This window comes from Cervus elaphus, chromosome 10, assembly GCF_910594005.1.
Source record: "Cervus elaphus chromosome 10, mCerEla1.1, whole genome shotgun sequence".
Lineage (NCBI taxonomy): Eukaryota > Metazoa > Chordata > Mammalia > Artiodactyla > Cervidae > Cervus > Cervus elaphus.
In genome coordinates, this window is record NC_057824.1 from 40819565 (window position 1) to 40832941 (window position 13377).

The 13377-nt window shown below is 54.2% G+C and overlaps 2 protein-coding genes across 5 annotated transcripts; one reads left to right on the plus strand and one right to left on the minus strand.

Moving 5' to 3' along the window:
- Positions 1 to 1392: 1392 nt before the first annotated feature.
- On the minus strand, positions 1393 to 6383 carry BCL7C (BAF chromatin remodeling complex subunit BCL7C). The gene is made up of 6 exons (XM_043914776.1): positions 5933 to 6383; positions 5295 to 5373; positions 4829 to 4937; positions 4574 to 4735; positions 2349 to 2434; positions 1393 to 1588 (listed from the first exon to the last, which is right to left on the minus strand). Exons 1-6 carry the CDS (start codon positions 6022 to 6024, stop codon positions 1463 to 1465), a joined length of 654 nt encoding a protein of 217 aa, XP_043770711.1. The 5' UTR covers positions 6025 to 6383; the 3' UTR covers positions 1393 to 1462.
- Positions 6384 to 8627: 2244 nt separating this feature from the next.
- On the plus strand, positions 8628 to 12562 carry LOC122701626 (cardiotrophin-1-like). 4 transcript variants are annotated; one of them, XM_043914775.1, is made up of 3 exons: positions 8628 to 8690; positions 9861 to 9979; positions 11462 to 12562. In XM_043914775.1, the coding sequence occupies exons 1-3, from the start codon at positions 8666 to 8668 to the stop codon at positions 11915 to 11917; spliced, it is 600 nt and encodes a 199-aa protein (XP_043770710.1). In that variant the 5' UTR covers positions 8628 to 8665; the 3' UTR covers positions 11918 to 12562. The 4 variants fall into 4 exon arrangements, with proteins under 4 accessions (XP_043770710.1, XP_043770707.1, XP_043770709.1 ...); XM_043914772.1 differs by having other exon boundaries at positions 8633 to 8690; positions 9633 to 9979; XM_043914774.1 differs by lacking the exon at positions 8628 to 8690 and adding an exon at positions 8697 to 8842 and having other exon boundaries at positions 9633 to 9979.
- Positions 12563 to 13377: the final 815 nt, after the last annotated feature.

Below are 13377 nucleotides of genomic sequence, written 5' to 3' on the forward strand. Positions count from 1 at the left end.
GCAGAAGCTGGAAAAGGCAAGCACACACATCCTCCCCTATAGGCCCTGGAAGGAATGAGCCCCTGCTGACACTTTTATTTTAATCCACTGAGAGTAATCTTGGAAATCTGTCCTCCAGAATGCTAAGGTAATAAATCTGTGTTGTTTTAAGCCACTAAGATTGTGATAATTTGTTAGGCGACGACAAAAAATGAATATACCACATCACTGCACATCTGGCTCCCCTGGCCAGCCCATCTCAAATATATTTACTACTGCAGCTGCTATCAGAAATACCCCTAAATTTTTTAAAAACTTCTTTAAAGTTTCAATATGGTCTTCTCTGAACCTCAGTCTCTTCCTTTGTTAAAAATAGAGTTAACACACCTGACTCTGACTCTCTGCCAGGCATAGAGTGAAGGTTTCTTATGTTATTTGAAGGTTCCCACAAACCACTGCAGCAGATGAGGCCTAGCTATTGTCCCCATTGCTCAGATGAACAAACTACGGCTCAGAGAGGGAAAGGAGCCCAGCATAGAGCCATAGGGCTAGTGAGTAACAGAGCCAGGACTTCTGACTCCAGATCTACCATGCTGAGGTGCATGGCTCAGAGTCCAGCTCACGGGCCACCTCCTCAGAGAAGCCTTCCTGGAGAGCCTCAGCTCACTCATTCATTCACCAAATAGTTACTGTGACTGTTCTATGCTGAGTGTGCTGCTAGGCATGGCTGGGACCAAGTTCTGCTCTCAGCGGCCCACAGCCTAGTGGATGAGACAGATGCACAAACCCACAGTCCCCCAACACCCTGATCAATACTGGGACAAAGGGAGAGAAACACACAGGGTGGTGGTGTGGGGGCCCAAACGGTGGGAGAAACTCACTAAGCCTGCAGTCAGGGAAGGCTTCCTGGAAGAGGTAGCAATTGAGATGAGGACAAGATTCCACTAGGAGTGTGGGCAAGGGTCCACTGGAGGAATGGCTGACCAGAGGCAGGGAGGCACCAGACTGTAGCTTCCTGGGGGCAGGGAACAGGTTGGGTCATCGCACGCCCCAAAATCCCGCTGGGCCTCTATGTTCCTGTGTGTGAACGGGAATCACAGGCCTAGCAGCCCAGAGCTTTGGTAATCGCTGGGCCTGGGCAGGGCTGAGCAGGAAGAAAAGGGGTCCTGGGGATTCCCAAGAGCAGGACAGCCAAAGGCAGGGTCAAAGGTAAGGGGGACAAGAGAGAGTGGAGAGAGGGTGGGGGAGGCAGGGTCCTGGCTTGAACCCCCTTCCATGTCTGACTCAGGGTGTAGCTAGCTATAGGTAGATCTTCCTAGAGCCTCAGTGACCCCCTCTGAGAATTGGAGCATGAGACAAAACTGTCTCCAAAGACCCTCCCCAGCCCTGACGGGGAAACGACATGACACAAAATTACAAAAGGGTCTTTATTTGTAAAAAGCCAAAGGGGCCCCGGGGGCGACAGGACAGGCAGGCCGGCTTCTCAGGGGTCAGGGGCATTTGGGTAGATGCGCTTGAGTGGGGGGGCGCCCTCCGAGTCCTCGGGATCACCCTGGGCTGCCTCGGGGACAGATGGCACGGGCTCAAAGACGGGGTAAGCTTCAGGGGCCTGGAGAGGAAGGGTGGACAGGCGTGAGCTCCACCCCAACCCAGGAGTGCAGGCTCCTAGCCCTGCCTTCTCCAAAGCCTCCACTCCACTCCCTTCCCGGACTTGGGAGTCCAGCCCAGGGCCAAGGCCCCAGGACGCAAAGTGCGTGTATGCTAAGTCGCTTCAGTTGTGTCCGACTCTGTGCGACCCTATGGACTATAGCCCACCAGGCTCCTCTGTCCATGGGTTTCTCCAGGCCAGAATACTGGAGTGGGTTGCCATGCCCTCCTCCAGGGGATCTTCCCGACTCAGGGATCGAACCCACGTCTCTTATGTCTCCTGCATTGGCAGGCGGGTTCCTTACCGCTAGCGCCACCTGGGAAGCAGACTAAGTAAGGCGCCGGAAACAACAACACTGGGGGAAAGAGGTTGATAATTCTGGAAAACGTATCACACGGTAGTCCTTGTAGGAAACGTCAGAAGTTTGTGGGAGACTTTTTAAAGCTAAATTACATACTTAGGATTCAAAAAAAAACTTGAAGGTGCACCACGATCTTTTCAGGTTTTTAATGGTCTTAAGTCAGCCCCCATCCAGCCTGCAGGATTTTGTTTCTAAAACACCCTTTTCTTTTCAGTCCCAAGAACCCAGCCTAGAAACCTTTAGCTGTATCCAAGGCCTGCATTTCCCACCTTGACCTCAAGAGTGCAGCCCTCAAGCTTTTAGCAACCCCACAGCTCCCCATTCCTTCCAAGACCTGGGAGTCCAGGTGGCCACTCTCACCTCAGCCTCCAACAATTCTGGAACAGGCTCCTCCTTGGTCAACATGGGGGGTTCATCCGTGCTGCCCGCAGGTACGCCCCCAGGATCTGAAACATGAAATTAACAGACATTCCCTAAGTCACTGCAGAGACCAGGAGGGAAACCCACGAGTCACATAAGCCTGTGGGCTATGGGAGCACTCCGTGGGGAGCCAGATCCCTAGCTGCAACCCAGAAAGAAAACACAGGAAGGACATGTAGGTGGGATCTTGACAAGTGAGTAGATTTGATCAGGTAGACAAGTGGGGAGCTGGAGAACTTTTCAGGTAGAGGCAACAGAAGCTTGGCAAGCACAGATTCGGGTGCTGGACTCCGCGCGTGTGTGTGGGTGCTAAGTCACTTCACTCGTGTCTGACTTAGTACAACCCAATGGACTGTAGCCCACCAGGTTCCTCTGTCCACGGGATTCTCCAGGCAAGAATACTGGGGTGGACTGCCATGCCCCCATTCAGGGGATCTTCCTGACTCAGGGATCAAACCCGCGTCTCTTTATGTCTCCTGCATTGGCAGGTGGGTTCTTTACCACTGAGCCACCTGGGAAGCCCGGGGTTGGACTGCCTGGGTTCAAATTCTGACCTTGGGCAAGTAACTTTATTTCTCTAAGCCTGTTTTCCTGTCTGTATAATGGAGATAATTGTAGTAATGACTGGGTTCCCTGATGGCTTAGTGGGTAAAGAATCTGCTTGTAAAGCAGGAGGCACAGGAGATGCCAGTTCAATTTCTGGGTGGGGAAGATCCCCTGGAGGAGGACATGGCAACCCATTCCAGTATTCTTGCCTGGAGAATCTCCATGGACAGAGGAGCCTGGTGGGCTTAAAGTCTAAAGGGTCACAAAGAGACACAACTGAGTGACTACACCACATGCATAGTAATTACCACACGAGACTGTTGTAAGGATTAAATGAGACAGGAAAAGCCATTAGCACAGGGCCTGGCACATAGTGCTGGATAAATGCGAATTATTGTCTTTATGTTAGTAAAGGTACAAAAGTGTGTGCTATGATCTAGACATGGAACATAGGCCCAAATCAGGGTGTTCTTGGATAGGAACAATGAGGTCAGCAGGGGACAGTTCATGAAGGGCCCAGAGTGCCAGGTTGAGGAGTCAAAGGTCATAGGGAGTCACTGAAGGTTTTGCAGCAGGAAAAGAACCTTGTCAAACTTGTGCTCAGTGGGGGTACAACTAGAGGAGGGGAGATCCCGGAGGCTGGAGCTAGGCGTGGGTGGGAGAGATGACAGAGCTGGGGAGGCAGGGGAAGGCAAACGCACGGGGGAAGTGAATCTGACCAGACAGGGGACTGACTCTAGGAGAAGACACAAGAGGAGGGCTCATGCCCAAGCTCATTGGCTGTGTGTGCTTAGGTAACTTACTTCACCTCTCTGAGTTTTGGTTTCTCATCTATAAATAGAGATCATAACCCTCATTGGGTTGTAGTGAGGATTAAATGAGATAAAACATGGAAAGAGCTTAGAAAGGTGCCTAGCATACAGTGAGAGTTCAGTAAATATTAGCAGTTATATTATCACTTATTATTAATCACTCTTACGATTATCACAATTATTTTATCGTGCATGCATGTTCAGTTGTGTCCAACTCTTTGGGATTCCATGGACTGTAGCCCACCAGTCTGTCCAGGAGATTACCCTGGCAAGGATACTGGAGTGGGTTGTCATTTCCTTCTCCAGGGGATCTTCCCGACCCAGGAATCAAACCAGGGTCTCCTGCATTGGAGGCGGATTCTTCACCACCTGAGCTACCATGGCTGTTGTTGTTCAGCCACCCAGTCATGTCTGACTCTTTGAGACCTGATGGACTGAGCCACCAGGGAAGGCCCAGCAAATACTTATTGGGCACCTACTATGTGTTCCATGGTGTTCTGAGGATAATACCAGTGAACAAGGTCAACATGGGCCCAACAGTCAGGAAGCTGACATGAGGTGGGAAAGAAAGCTATTTAACTAGTACAAAGCTAAATCTACATGAAGATCTCAGACAGTGATAAACGATCCACAGAAGCTAAGAAGCCAGAGAAGGAGAGACAGTCCCTAGAGGAAGGGTGGTGACTTTCCACAGAACTCAGGGAGGCAACTTAGGAGGAAGGGCTGGCAGAGGGGCAAGCTGGTGGCTTCCACTTTGGAGGGGAGAAGGCTCAGAAGAGCGGGCTCCTGGGAGGCACCTGGTCCTACCTCTCTCCTGGCCCAGCTGTGGGGGCTGAGCATCCTCTGGGACCCCTTCCGGTGGTCCAGCAGGTGACACAGGGCGGCTGGGCTGGGGGGTGCCCCCAGGGCTGGGCTCCGTGCCCTTCTGCAGGGAGCCTTCTGAATGGAAACTCTGGTTACTGTTCTCATCTGTGGGGGAAAAAAGCCGAAAGGGTTGGGCCTGAGGCCCCAGTCCCCTCCCTTAATGCCCACAGCCCCCCACATCCCAGCATCCCTACCTACCATTGAGATCCAGCAGGATGAGAGGGCCGCCCCCTCGGGGACTGGCGCCCCTGCCCCTCCGCTCCCGGCCTCGGGATCTCTCTGCCCCTCCACCTGCCCTCCGGCGCTCCTGGGGGTTAGAGGGCTAAGGGTCAGAGGCAGCTTTCCGGTTAGCACTTGCCAAGCCCCCACTGTGCAAATAAAGAAACTGAGGCAGAGAGAAGCGGAAGGCCCTGCATGAGGTGACTGGTTGTGCACCGCTGGGTTAGGTCTTGAACCCGGGAGGTGGGGGCGGCGGGGGACCGAGGTCTGGTCGGGGGGAGGGGAAGAGGCGGAGTTGCTATTAATTGTTAACATCTGTCTGTGCTCCTGCATTTGAGCTGAGTGGAGACTGGAGGTGGAGGCCAGGGTGGGGAGGGGCTTGCCTGAGGTTCCACAGAAGAAGGGCCTGGGACAGGGTGGTGGGGGGAGGGGGGAACGTGCTCACCTCCTCCTGGGGGTCCACCACTGGCACCCACTTGAAGATACGAAGGGAAGTGTCGCCCACAGTCACCCAGCGCTTCTCCCTGTGGGACAGTGGGGGTATTGGGTCAGAGAGGCCTGAGGGGAGGGCCACCCCGGGAGCGGGACACATCTGGGGATACCCCGAGATGTGGGGGTAATGTCCTGATGGAAGGGGCACTTTTGCTAAGAGGACACAGTTAGAGGGAGAAACCCTGCAGACCCGAGGGCACAGATAGATGGGGGGAGGGGGGTGCTTCTAGAGAGAGTGTGACTTGGGGTCGCGGCTCTGCAGACCCCTGGGGTAACACATGGAGAGCTCGGACTCTGAGGCCGGCTGGGGACCTTAGCAATGAAGATCCTCGGGCACACTCGCGGGAGGAGTGTCAAAGCTTCAGGGGGCGGGGCATAAACGGGGGCTCCAGCTTCGGGAGGGCAGGACTGGAGAACACGCTTTGTAGACCCCAGGGTGTAGCCAGAAGGAAGATAGAGCCCCGCAGCTCCGGCGCGCAGCTGGGCGGCACACCTAACAGCTGGGGGCCACAGCTGGCGAAGCGGGGGTAGATTTATCTGGGGGAGGAGTGGCCCACTGGGTCCCGTCCCTGGCCCCGGGGCAGCGCTCACCATCTCCGGACCTTCTCGATGGTCGCCATCACCTTCTTGATGTCATCCTTGGCCCGGCTCCGGGTCTCGGCCCGCACGGTCCGGCCGGCCATGCTGACGGGGCTGGGGCCCAGGCCGAGCCCGCGGCTGGGCCGCCTCCCGTCCGGCGGGCTCAGGCTCGGCGCCAGGCCGGGGCGCCGCTCTCTCGGCCCGTCGTCCCTCCGGGAGTTGGTCGCGCCCTCCCTCGCTCCCCCAACGCCTCCGCGAGTCCCCGCCCCGCTTCCTGCCGCCGCGCCCCGCCCCGGCCCGTCCCCGGAGCGGCCGGGCGGCGCGGGCGGCCAGAGCCCAGGCCTGGAAGTCGGCCGGCCCCGCCCCAACCGGGCCCGCCCCCTCGGGGCACCCGGACGCGCAGCGCCCCCTGCCCGCCGCCGAGAGGCAGGTTGGGGGCAGCTGGGCGACTGGACGCGCGCGGCGGGGCTGCGGCCGTGCGTTCAAACCACGTGGGCGCCAGGGGGCGCGAGAGGGTCAATGTCCCGTGTGAGACAGCTGAGCGTGGGGACGTCCCCGGGACGCTGCGTGTGTCTGTGTGTGTGTCTGTGTATGTGTGTGTGTGTGACTATCAGGTTCTACACTCTGTATGTGTGTGTGTGTGTGTGTGTGTGTATGAGACTATCAGGTTCTACACTGTTCTATTACCCTTTCATCCATTCACTCAACAGTCTATTAACTGAGTGCCAATTACATGCCTGACGCTTCATATAACTGATTCTTCACCTACCAGAACGGCTAAAATGAAAACGACTAAACCTACCAAGTGGAGGCGAGGAAGTAGAGCAACTAGATCCCTCATATTTTGGGGGGAGTGGTAGAGATACTACTTCGAAAAGCTGGCGGTTTTTCAGAGAAACTATGATCCAACAGTTCCACTCCTAGGTCGTTAACAGCCAACAGAAATGCGTGGGTATGAGTCCCAAGGGACCTGTACTGGAATGCTCATATCTCTGTAATAGCCTCAGACTGGAAGCAAACCATCGACAGGGGAGTGGAAAGTGAATTGTAGCCTGTTTACACCATGGAGGACCCAGCAAGAAGACTGAGGTCCTGCTACCCCCAACAACGGGGACAAATCTCATGAGAGGAGTAGGATACAGAAGCACGCATTGTATGATTTCATTTACATAAATTTCAGAACCGACAACATCAATTAAGGGTGTGAGAAATCAGGAGGGCGGTCACCCATGGGACTGGGAGGGGCTAAGAGCGGGGTTGTGGGAACGGGTCATGCTCTGTTTCTTAATCTGGTGCTGATTCCCAGGGCATGTTTACTCTTGGAAAATTCGTTGAGCTGTACCCTTATAATGGTGTGCACTTTTCCCTACTTGAATGAAAAGTTTACTTAAAATGAGTATGTCTTAGTTGATTTTGTTTGAAGCTGTGTTTATCAGCAGACATGCTAAAGTTGTGTAGCTATGTGTGTGTGTATTTCAAGGGTGTGGCTACTGTGCCTGTGTGTTTTCCAGTGACTATGTTCAGAGGGATTAAGGTATAGGAAGGCGGTCGTGTCAACATTTCTGGAGCCAAACTGCTGGGGTAAAATTCTACCTCTGCTTGTCCAGTGACCTTGGACAAGTCACATCTCTATTTCCTCAACTACAACATGGGAATGAGTTAATATGTGTATAACTCTTAGAGCAATGCCTTGCACACAGTAAATACCCAATAACAGTCTCTGTTAATAAGTGTGATGGCCTCACCTGCTATGCCCTCTGCCAGTTCATCCCTTTCTTCCTTTATTCTGGCAATACTCTCCTCATGGCAATATACTCCCACACTCACAGGTCTCCTTCCCAATTTCTTCATTCACAAACCCTGCATGCTGTTGTCTATGGGCACCCCATTAGATTGTGAGCTCCTTAGGGGCCCAGAGACCAAGAATGGATCATCATCTCTGGGTGCCAGAGCCCAGGACAGAGTGGGTTCTTGGGAACCACGTGTGGGAATAAGTAAATGTATAAAGACCCTACAGCATTTTTCTGCATCAGGTTAGTGGGCTGACCTTTGGGTATGACTCCCTCTACCTGTCTTTTTCAGCTTGTTTCTGTTTGAGAACCCTTCAGGAAATGCGGGTGTGTCAGAAGTTCTCTTACTGGGTCTGGTCAGGTGCGACGAGTGGTCCCCTAGTAGGTGTGACTGTGAAAGCAAGGGCAGAAGGCATCTGAAACAGGCCAGGAGTGTATGTCCTGGCAGGTGTGGTCTAAGCCTGAGGGCCCCTACCTTGGCCTCTCAAGCACCCGGCTCTCCCCTTCCCCAGACAAGAGGAAGGGCCAGCACATTCCTGGCCTGCCAGCTGCGCCCTCTCCTGCCCTCTCCCTCCCCTCCCCCCTCCAACAAGCTTTCTCCGAAAAGCGGGCCGGGCCGCAGATCGGAGCCTGAGCCTTCTCCTCCCATCGGACCTCAGGGCTGCCTCCAAGGCTCGGGCACCCCAAGCCTGAGGTCCCGAGTCCACCCTTCAGACAACCTGCTGCCCTCCTCAGGTCCCCTTCGCGACTAGGCCGAGTGAGCAGAGAGGTGAGCTAAGGGCCAAGGAATCCGGCCTGGGACGGCGGGGGTGGGGTGGGGTGTGTGTGGAAGGGGGTAGATTGTTGGGGTCTGAGCCCTGATTGGCTACGCCTGGGCCACGCCCCTACCCTTTTCCCCCTTCTCCCCCCCTCGTAAGGGGGGCGTGGAGGCAACCAGGATCAGCCAGGGGCCAGCATGAGCCGGAGGGAGGGCAGTCTGGGTAAGGGGCTGAAGGGTCGGATGCCGAGCGCCCGCGGGGAGCAGGGGTCAGAAGGGCTGGAAGCTGGGGTCCGGGTCACCGCCACCCCTAAGTCGGGGAAGGGAGCGGCCTGAGCGGGGGAGAACAGGGCAGCGGTGTCAGGTAACGAGCGGGTGAGTTGTGGGTGAGCTGTGGGAAGGGCCAAGGGCCAGAGTTTAGAGGAGGCTTGGGGCTGTGCCTTCAGAGACTTGGGCTCAGGAGATAGATCATCAGTTCGAGTACATCCTGGGGGAGGACTGGGGTCGTGGCTGGAGCAGGACGCCGGGATCCTGAGTATCGGAAAAGAATCAGAACTGGGAGCCAGAGAGAGGGGTAAAGTTAGGGGAGGAAGTCTTTGGGCCACAGGGGTCGGTGAGTGACAACAAGAAGCGAAAGTTGAGGCTGTTAAGGATGGGGACCCGCGGGGCAAACTCTGGCGGGGGGCGGGGCGGAAGTTGCCGGGCCAGGACTACATTCCCCAGTATGCCCTGGGCATGCGCGCTAGGCATCTCGGGAAATGTAGTCTTCCTCCCGGAGCGCCAACCTCTAACTTGTGATGGTTAAGGCGGATTACTGATTCACTGATGGGGCCCAGTGCCCCGCCCACGGTCTTGGGAGGGCCGTCTGGGAAGGAATGGGACGTCAGTCTCCTAATCTGTAAAATGGGCTTAAAGGCTCATTTCAGTTTGAAGTTCTGTTCTTTGATGATGCTGAATTCCACCAACAATCACTGAGTTACAGAGACATGTGAGCCCTGCCCTCAAAGTGCTCCCAGGCTGAGGCAGATTCTCCTAGATAAAGGAGCCGTTAAAAGAATCACCTTGAAAGTATGAACTAATGGCCCTTAGTAGAAAGAAGAAGTTAATTTAAAAGTGTATCTGGAGGCTACACTGACGAAGCCGTATTTGAATTTGGCTTTAATAGGATTTCAACACTGGTTTGGGGACAGGGAATGCATTTCAGGTGGATCAACCATTTGGCAAATGTCTGGTGCCCTATTCTCCCTCAGTTGGAATGGGACAGAGCATGCCTGGCTTAAAAATTGGAGAATTCAGAGTGGAACCTCTGGGTTCAGGAAGAGCGAGCCTGGAAGAAGTGGTCAAGAAGCAAGGGGTTGGGGTGCTCTCATTCCTCCCCTGCTTTTCCCACCAGAGGACCCCCAGGCTGACTCCTCAGCCTCACCCCTTACCCACTTGGAGGCCAAGATCCAACAGACACACAGCCTTGCCCGCCTCCTCACCAAATATGCTGAGCAGCTTCTCCAGGAATATGTGAGTGGGGTTGGGGGTACGGGTACCAGAAGCCTGGGGAATGGGGAAGTATAGATTAAGGGGTCCTTGACCACTCATTTTCTCAACCTCTCTTCACAACTGCAGAAACTGGGGCTCCCAAGAGGGGTCAGTAACTGGCCATTGGTCATCATCCAGGAAATTGGAGGAGGACTTTCTCTGTGCCTCAAATGTCCCTCCATAGAGGGTCCCTCCTTGGTGCTTTAAGACAGAGGCAACCTGAGAGAGTGAAGGGAAGTTTGGCCTCGGAGTCAGAAAACCTAGGTTCTAGGCTCTGTATGATCTTGTCATCTCACCTCTGTGAGCCTGGATCTCCCCAGGTGTCAAAGGAGGCAGTTGAATAAGAGGAACTATGAACTCTTCTATGTGTGTTATGGAGACGGGCCATTTCAATCTAGGGCAGGGGAATGCCATCCCAAGAGGGCACTTTTACAGAGGAGGGGGGTTTGCCAACACCTTTGGTTGACCGGAGAACTCTGACCAATGAAACAAGGTGGTTCCCCAGATTACTCTGGTGTAGTGGAGGGAGCCTGTAGTTTCGAATCAGATAGACTACAAGCCTGCCAAATGGTGACCTTGGGCAGTGATGATAACATTAGAAATAATAACTTAATAATTATGACAGCAATAGTAGGATAACAAAACTAGGTTTGTAGTCCTACCAGCCTTGGTTCAACTTCCAGCTTCTGCCCCTTCCTAGATCTGTGACCTGGGACAGGTCAGCCTGAGTATCCTCATTTATGAAATCATCACCATTGTCAATACATCCATTATTGGGAAGATTAGGAATAGTGTGTTTAAAGCAGAAGAGACAGTGCCTGAACCAGACGCAACATATTAGCAAAGGATAAATGGTATTGTTATAGTATCTTTACAAATTACAGATCACCTTTATCTTTTCATTTGTTCATTCTCATGACAGTTACTCATGGAGCCCCTGGCTGTGTATTAAGCAGGTGGAGAGGTGGGGGAAGATGGGGAAGGGAGTGGAATGGCCTCGGCCCCTGTGCTATCTTCTGTGATTCTCAAGAGGTCCCTGGTAGCAAGGAAGGACAGAGAACTGTCCCTCATCTTATAGAAGAGACTATCGAGGCTCAGAGAAGGAAAGGGTTTTGCACCTGACTGCACAGCTAGTGAGTGGTAGAGAACAGGATTTGAACCTGGGTCTGTAAGATAGCATTAATAAAAGAGGTAACCTTTTTTTGTGCCCTTCTAATGAGTCAGGACCTGCCTTAAGCTTCTTAGCACGCATATAACTACCTTAAGAAGTGGATACGTTTATCATCTCTATGGAGGAGATGAGAAAACAAAGGCTCTTGTGTAAAGTCCACAGTGGTTTTTGTTGTTTTGTATTCTCTGGAACACAGCCATCACTTGTGAGACTGGGGACACTGAGGCCCCAGGAGAGGGGTGGAGGGCTGAGTTCCCAGCCGAGGAGCCGCCCTGACTGCCTCGTCTCCGCAGGTGCAGCACCAGGGAGACCCCTTCGGGCTGCCCGGCTTCTCGCCACCGCGGCTGCCGGTGGCCGATCTGAGCGACCCTGCTCCGGGCCACGCGGACCTGCCAGTGCACGAGCGCCTGCGGCTGGACGCGGCGGCGCTGGCTGCGCTGCCGCCGCTACTGGACGCGGTGCGCCGCCTCCAGGCCGAGCTGAACCCGCGCGCGCTGCGCCTGCTGCGGCGCTTGGAGGACGCGGCGCGCCAGGTCCGAGCTCTGGGCGCCGCGGTCGAGGCCCTGCTGGGCGCGCTGGGGGCCGAGAGCCGCGGGCCCGGGCCCGAACACGCGGCCGCCGCCGCCACTGACTCCGCGGGCGTCTTCCCGGCCAAGGTGCTGGGCTTCCGTGTGTGCGGCCTCTACCTCGAGTGGGTGAGCCGCACTGAGGTCGACCTGGGCCAGCTGGCGCCCGGGGGCCCGGCCTGAGCGCCGGGCGCGCGGTCCAGCTCGTGGTCCCCTCCCTGGCCGTCTCCATCTCTCCCCATCTCTGTCAGCATCTCTGTGTCCTCCGACTGTGTCCGTCTCTCTGTTTTCTTTCTACGCTTCTCCATCTCTTTTTCTCTCTGGGTCCTTCTTGTCTCCCTCTACGACTTCCCTTATCTGTCATGTCTTTGCTTCCCTGGAGTTTTCTCCATCACTTGGGTTGCCTCTCTGAGCGTCTCTTTGTCTTCCCGTCTCTTGTTTCCTCTGGGCCCCCTGGGAGCCTGTGTATATGTCCACCTCATCTCAAGGAAGGGACACCTGTCACTCTGTTTGCCTCTGTCCTTCTCTCTGTCGTTTCCTGGCCAGGAACATGCCTGTTGACCCTGTGGTGGAAGGGCTCCTCCAGACAAATTTCAGCCCCCTTCCCGCAGGGTCACTCCACCTGCTGCTCTCCCTGTCCCCAACCCAGCCCTTGTGGCCCTCCACCCTCTCCCTTTGATGCCCTCCACCCCTTCCCCTCCCTCTGCCCTAATCCTACACCTTCCCTTCTCCTCAAGTCAGGTTTTTGGAGACAAAAAAAAAGAAGAAAAATCTCACCCCTTTGAAGAGTTTTATTTACGAGAATAAATTAATTTTTTGTAAATAAAATGTTTAAAAAGAACCTTGAATTTTCCAGAATATATAGTCGTTGAAAATGGGGAGACACATTTAAGGAGAATAAGATCCTTGGGGTATGACCTGGTCCCCCCAGCCATCCACAAAAGCCACACTATAAAGAGGAGGTTCAGGAGAGCCCCGGGCCACGGATGCCATCTGTCATCCTGAAGTGGATGTCTCCTGAGCAAGAAACAGATGTGACTCGAGTCCTGAGCTTTTCAAACACACATCCATTGACTAGGAAATGAAACACCTTAAGATGGGAAGTTGGAGCAGTGGCCACAGTCAGAGAGGTAGTCTCGAGGAGTAAATGAACTCCAGGGAAAAGGGGGCCTCGTTGCTCAGAAAGTCCATATTTTCATACAGGAAATGAGGTAGATAGACACAAGAAGGCAGTCCCTGGACCTCCCCTAAATGACAGGACGGGGACCAACTATACTCCCCTGTAGAGTGGGAAGTGAAAGTGAAAAGTGTTAGTCACTCAGTCACGTCCGACTCTTTGCAACCCCATGGACTGTAAGTGAAGCGTCTTCAAAGAGGTATTTCTTTCCACCCAGGAAGTGAGCAACCAGTACTGCTGGAATGGGAATTCATGAGATGCTGTCCATGGAGTCCCACCCAGATCTGGAGGGGAGGCCACAGGACTTAGGCAGGAAGGTCCAGGCATAAGGACTAGAGGCCTTGTTCCCAGAAAATGTTCCAAATATGTGGTACACAAGCCCTGTCTGCTAGACAACATGTGTCTCCTTTCTAGCCAAGGGCAAGGCAGAAAAGAATCCCTTGTGAGAGAAAAAAAAAAAGGGAAG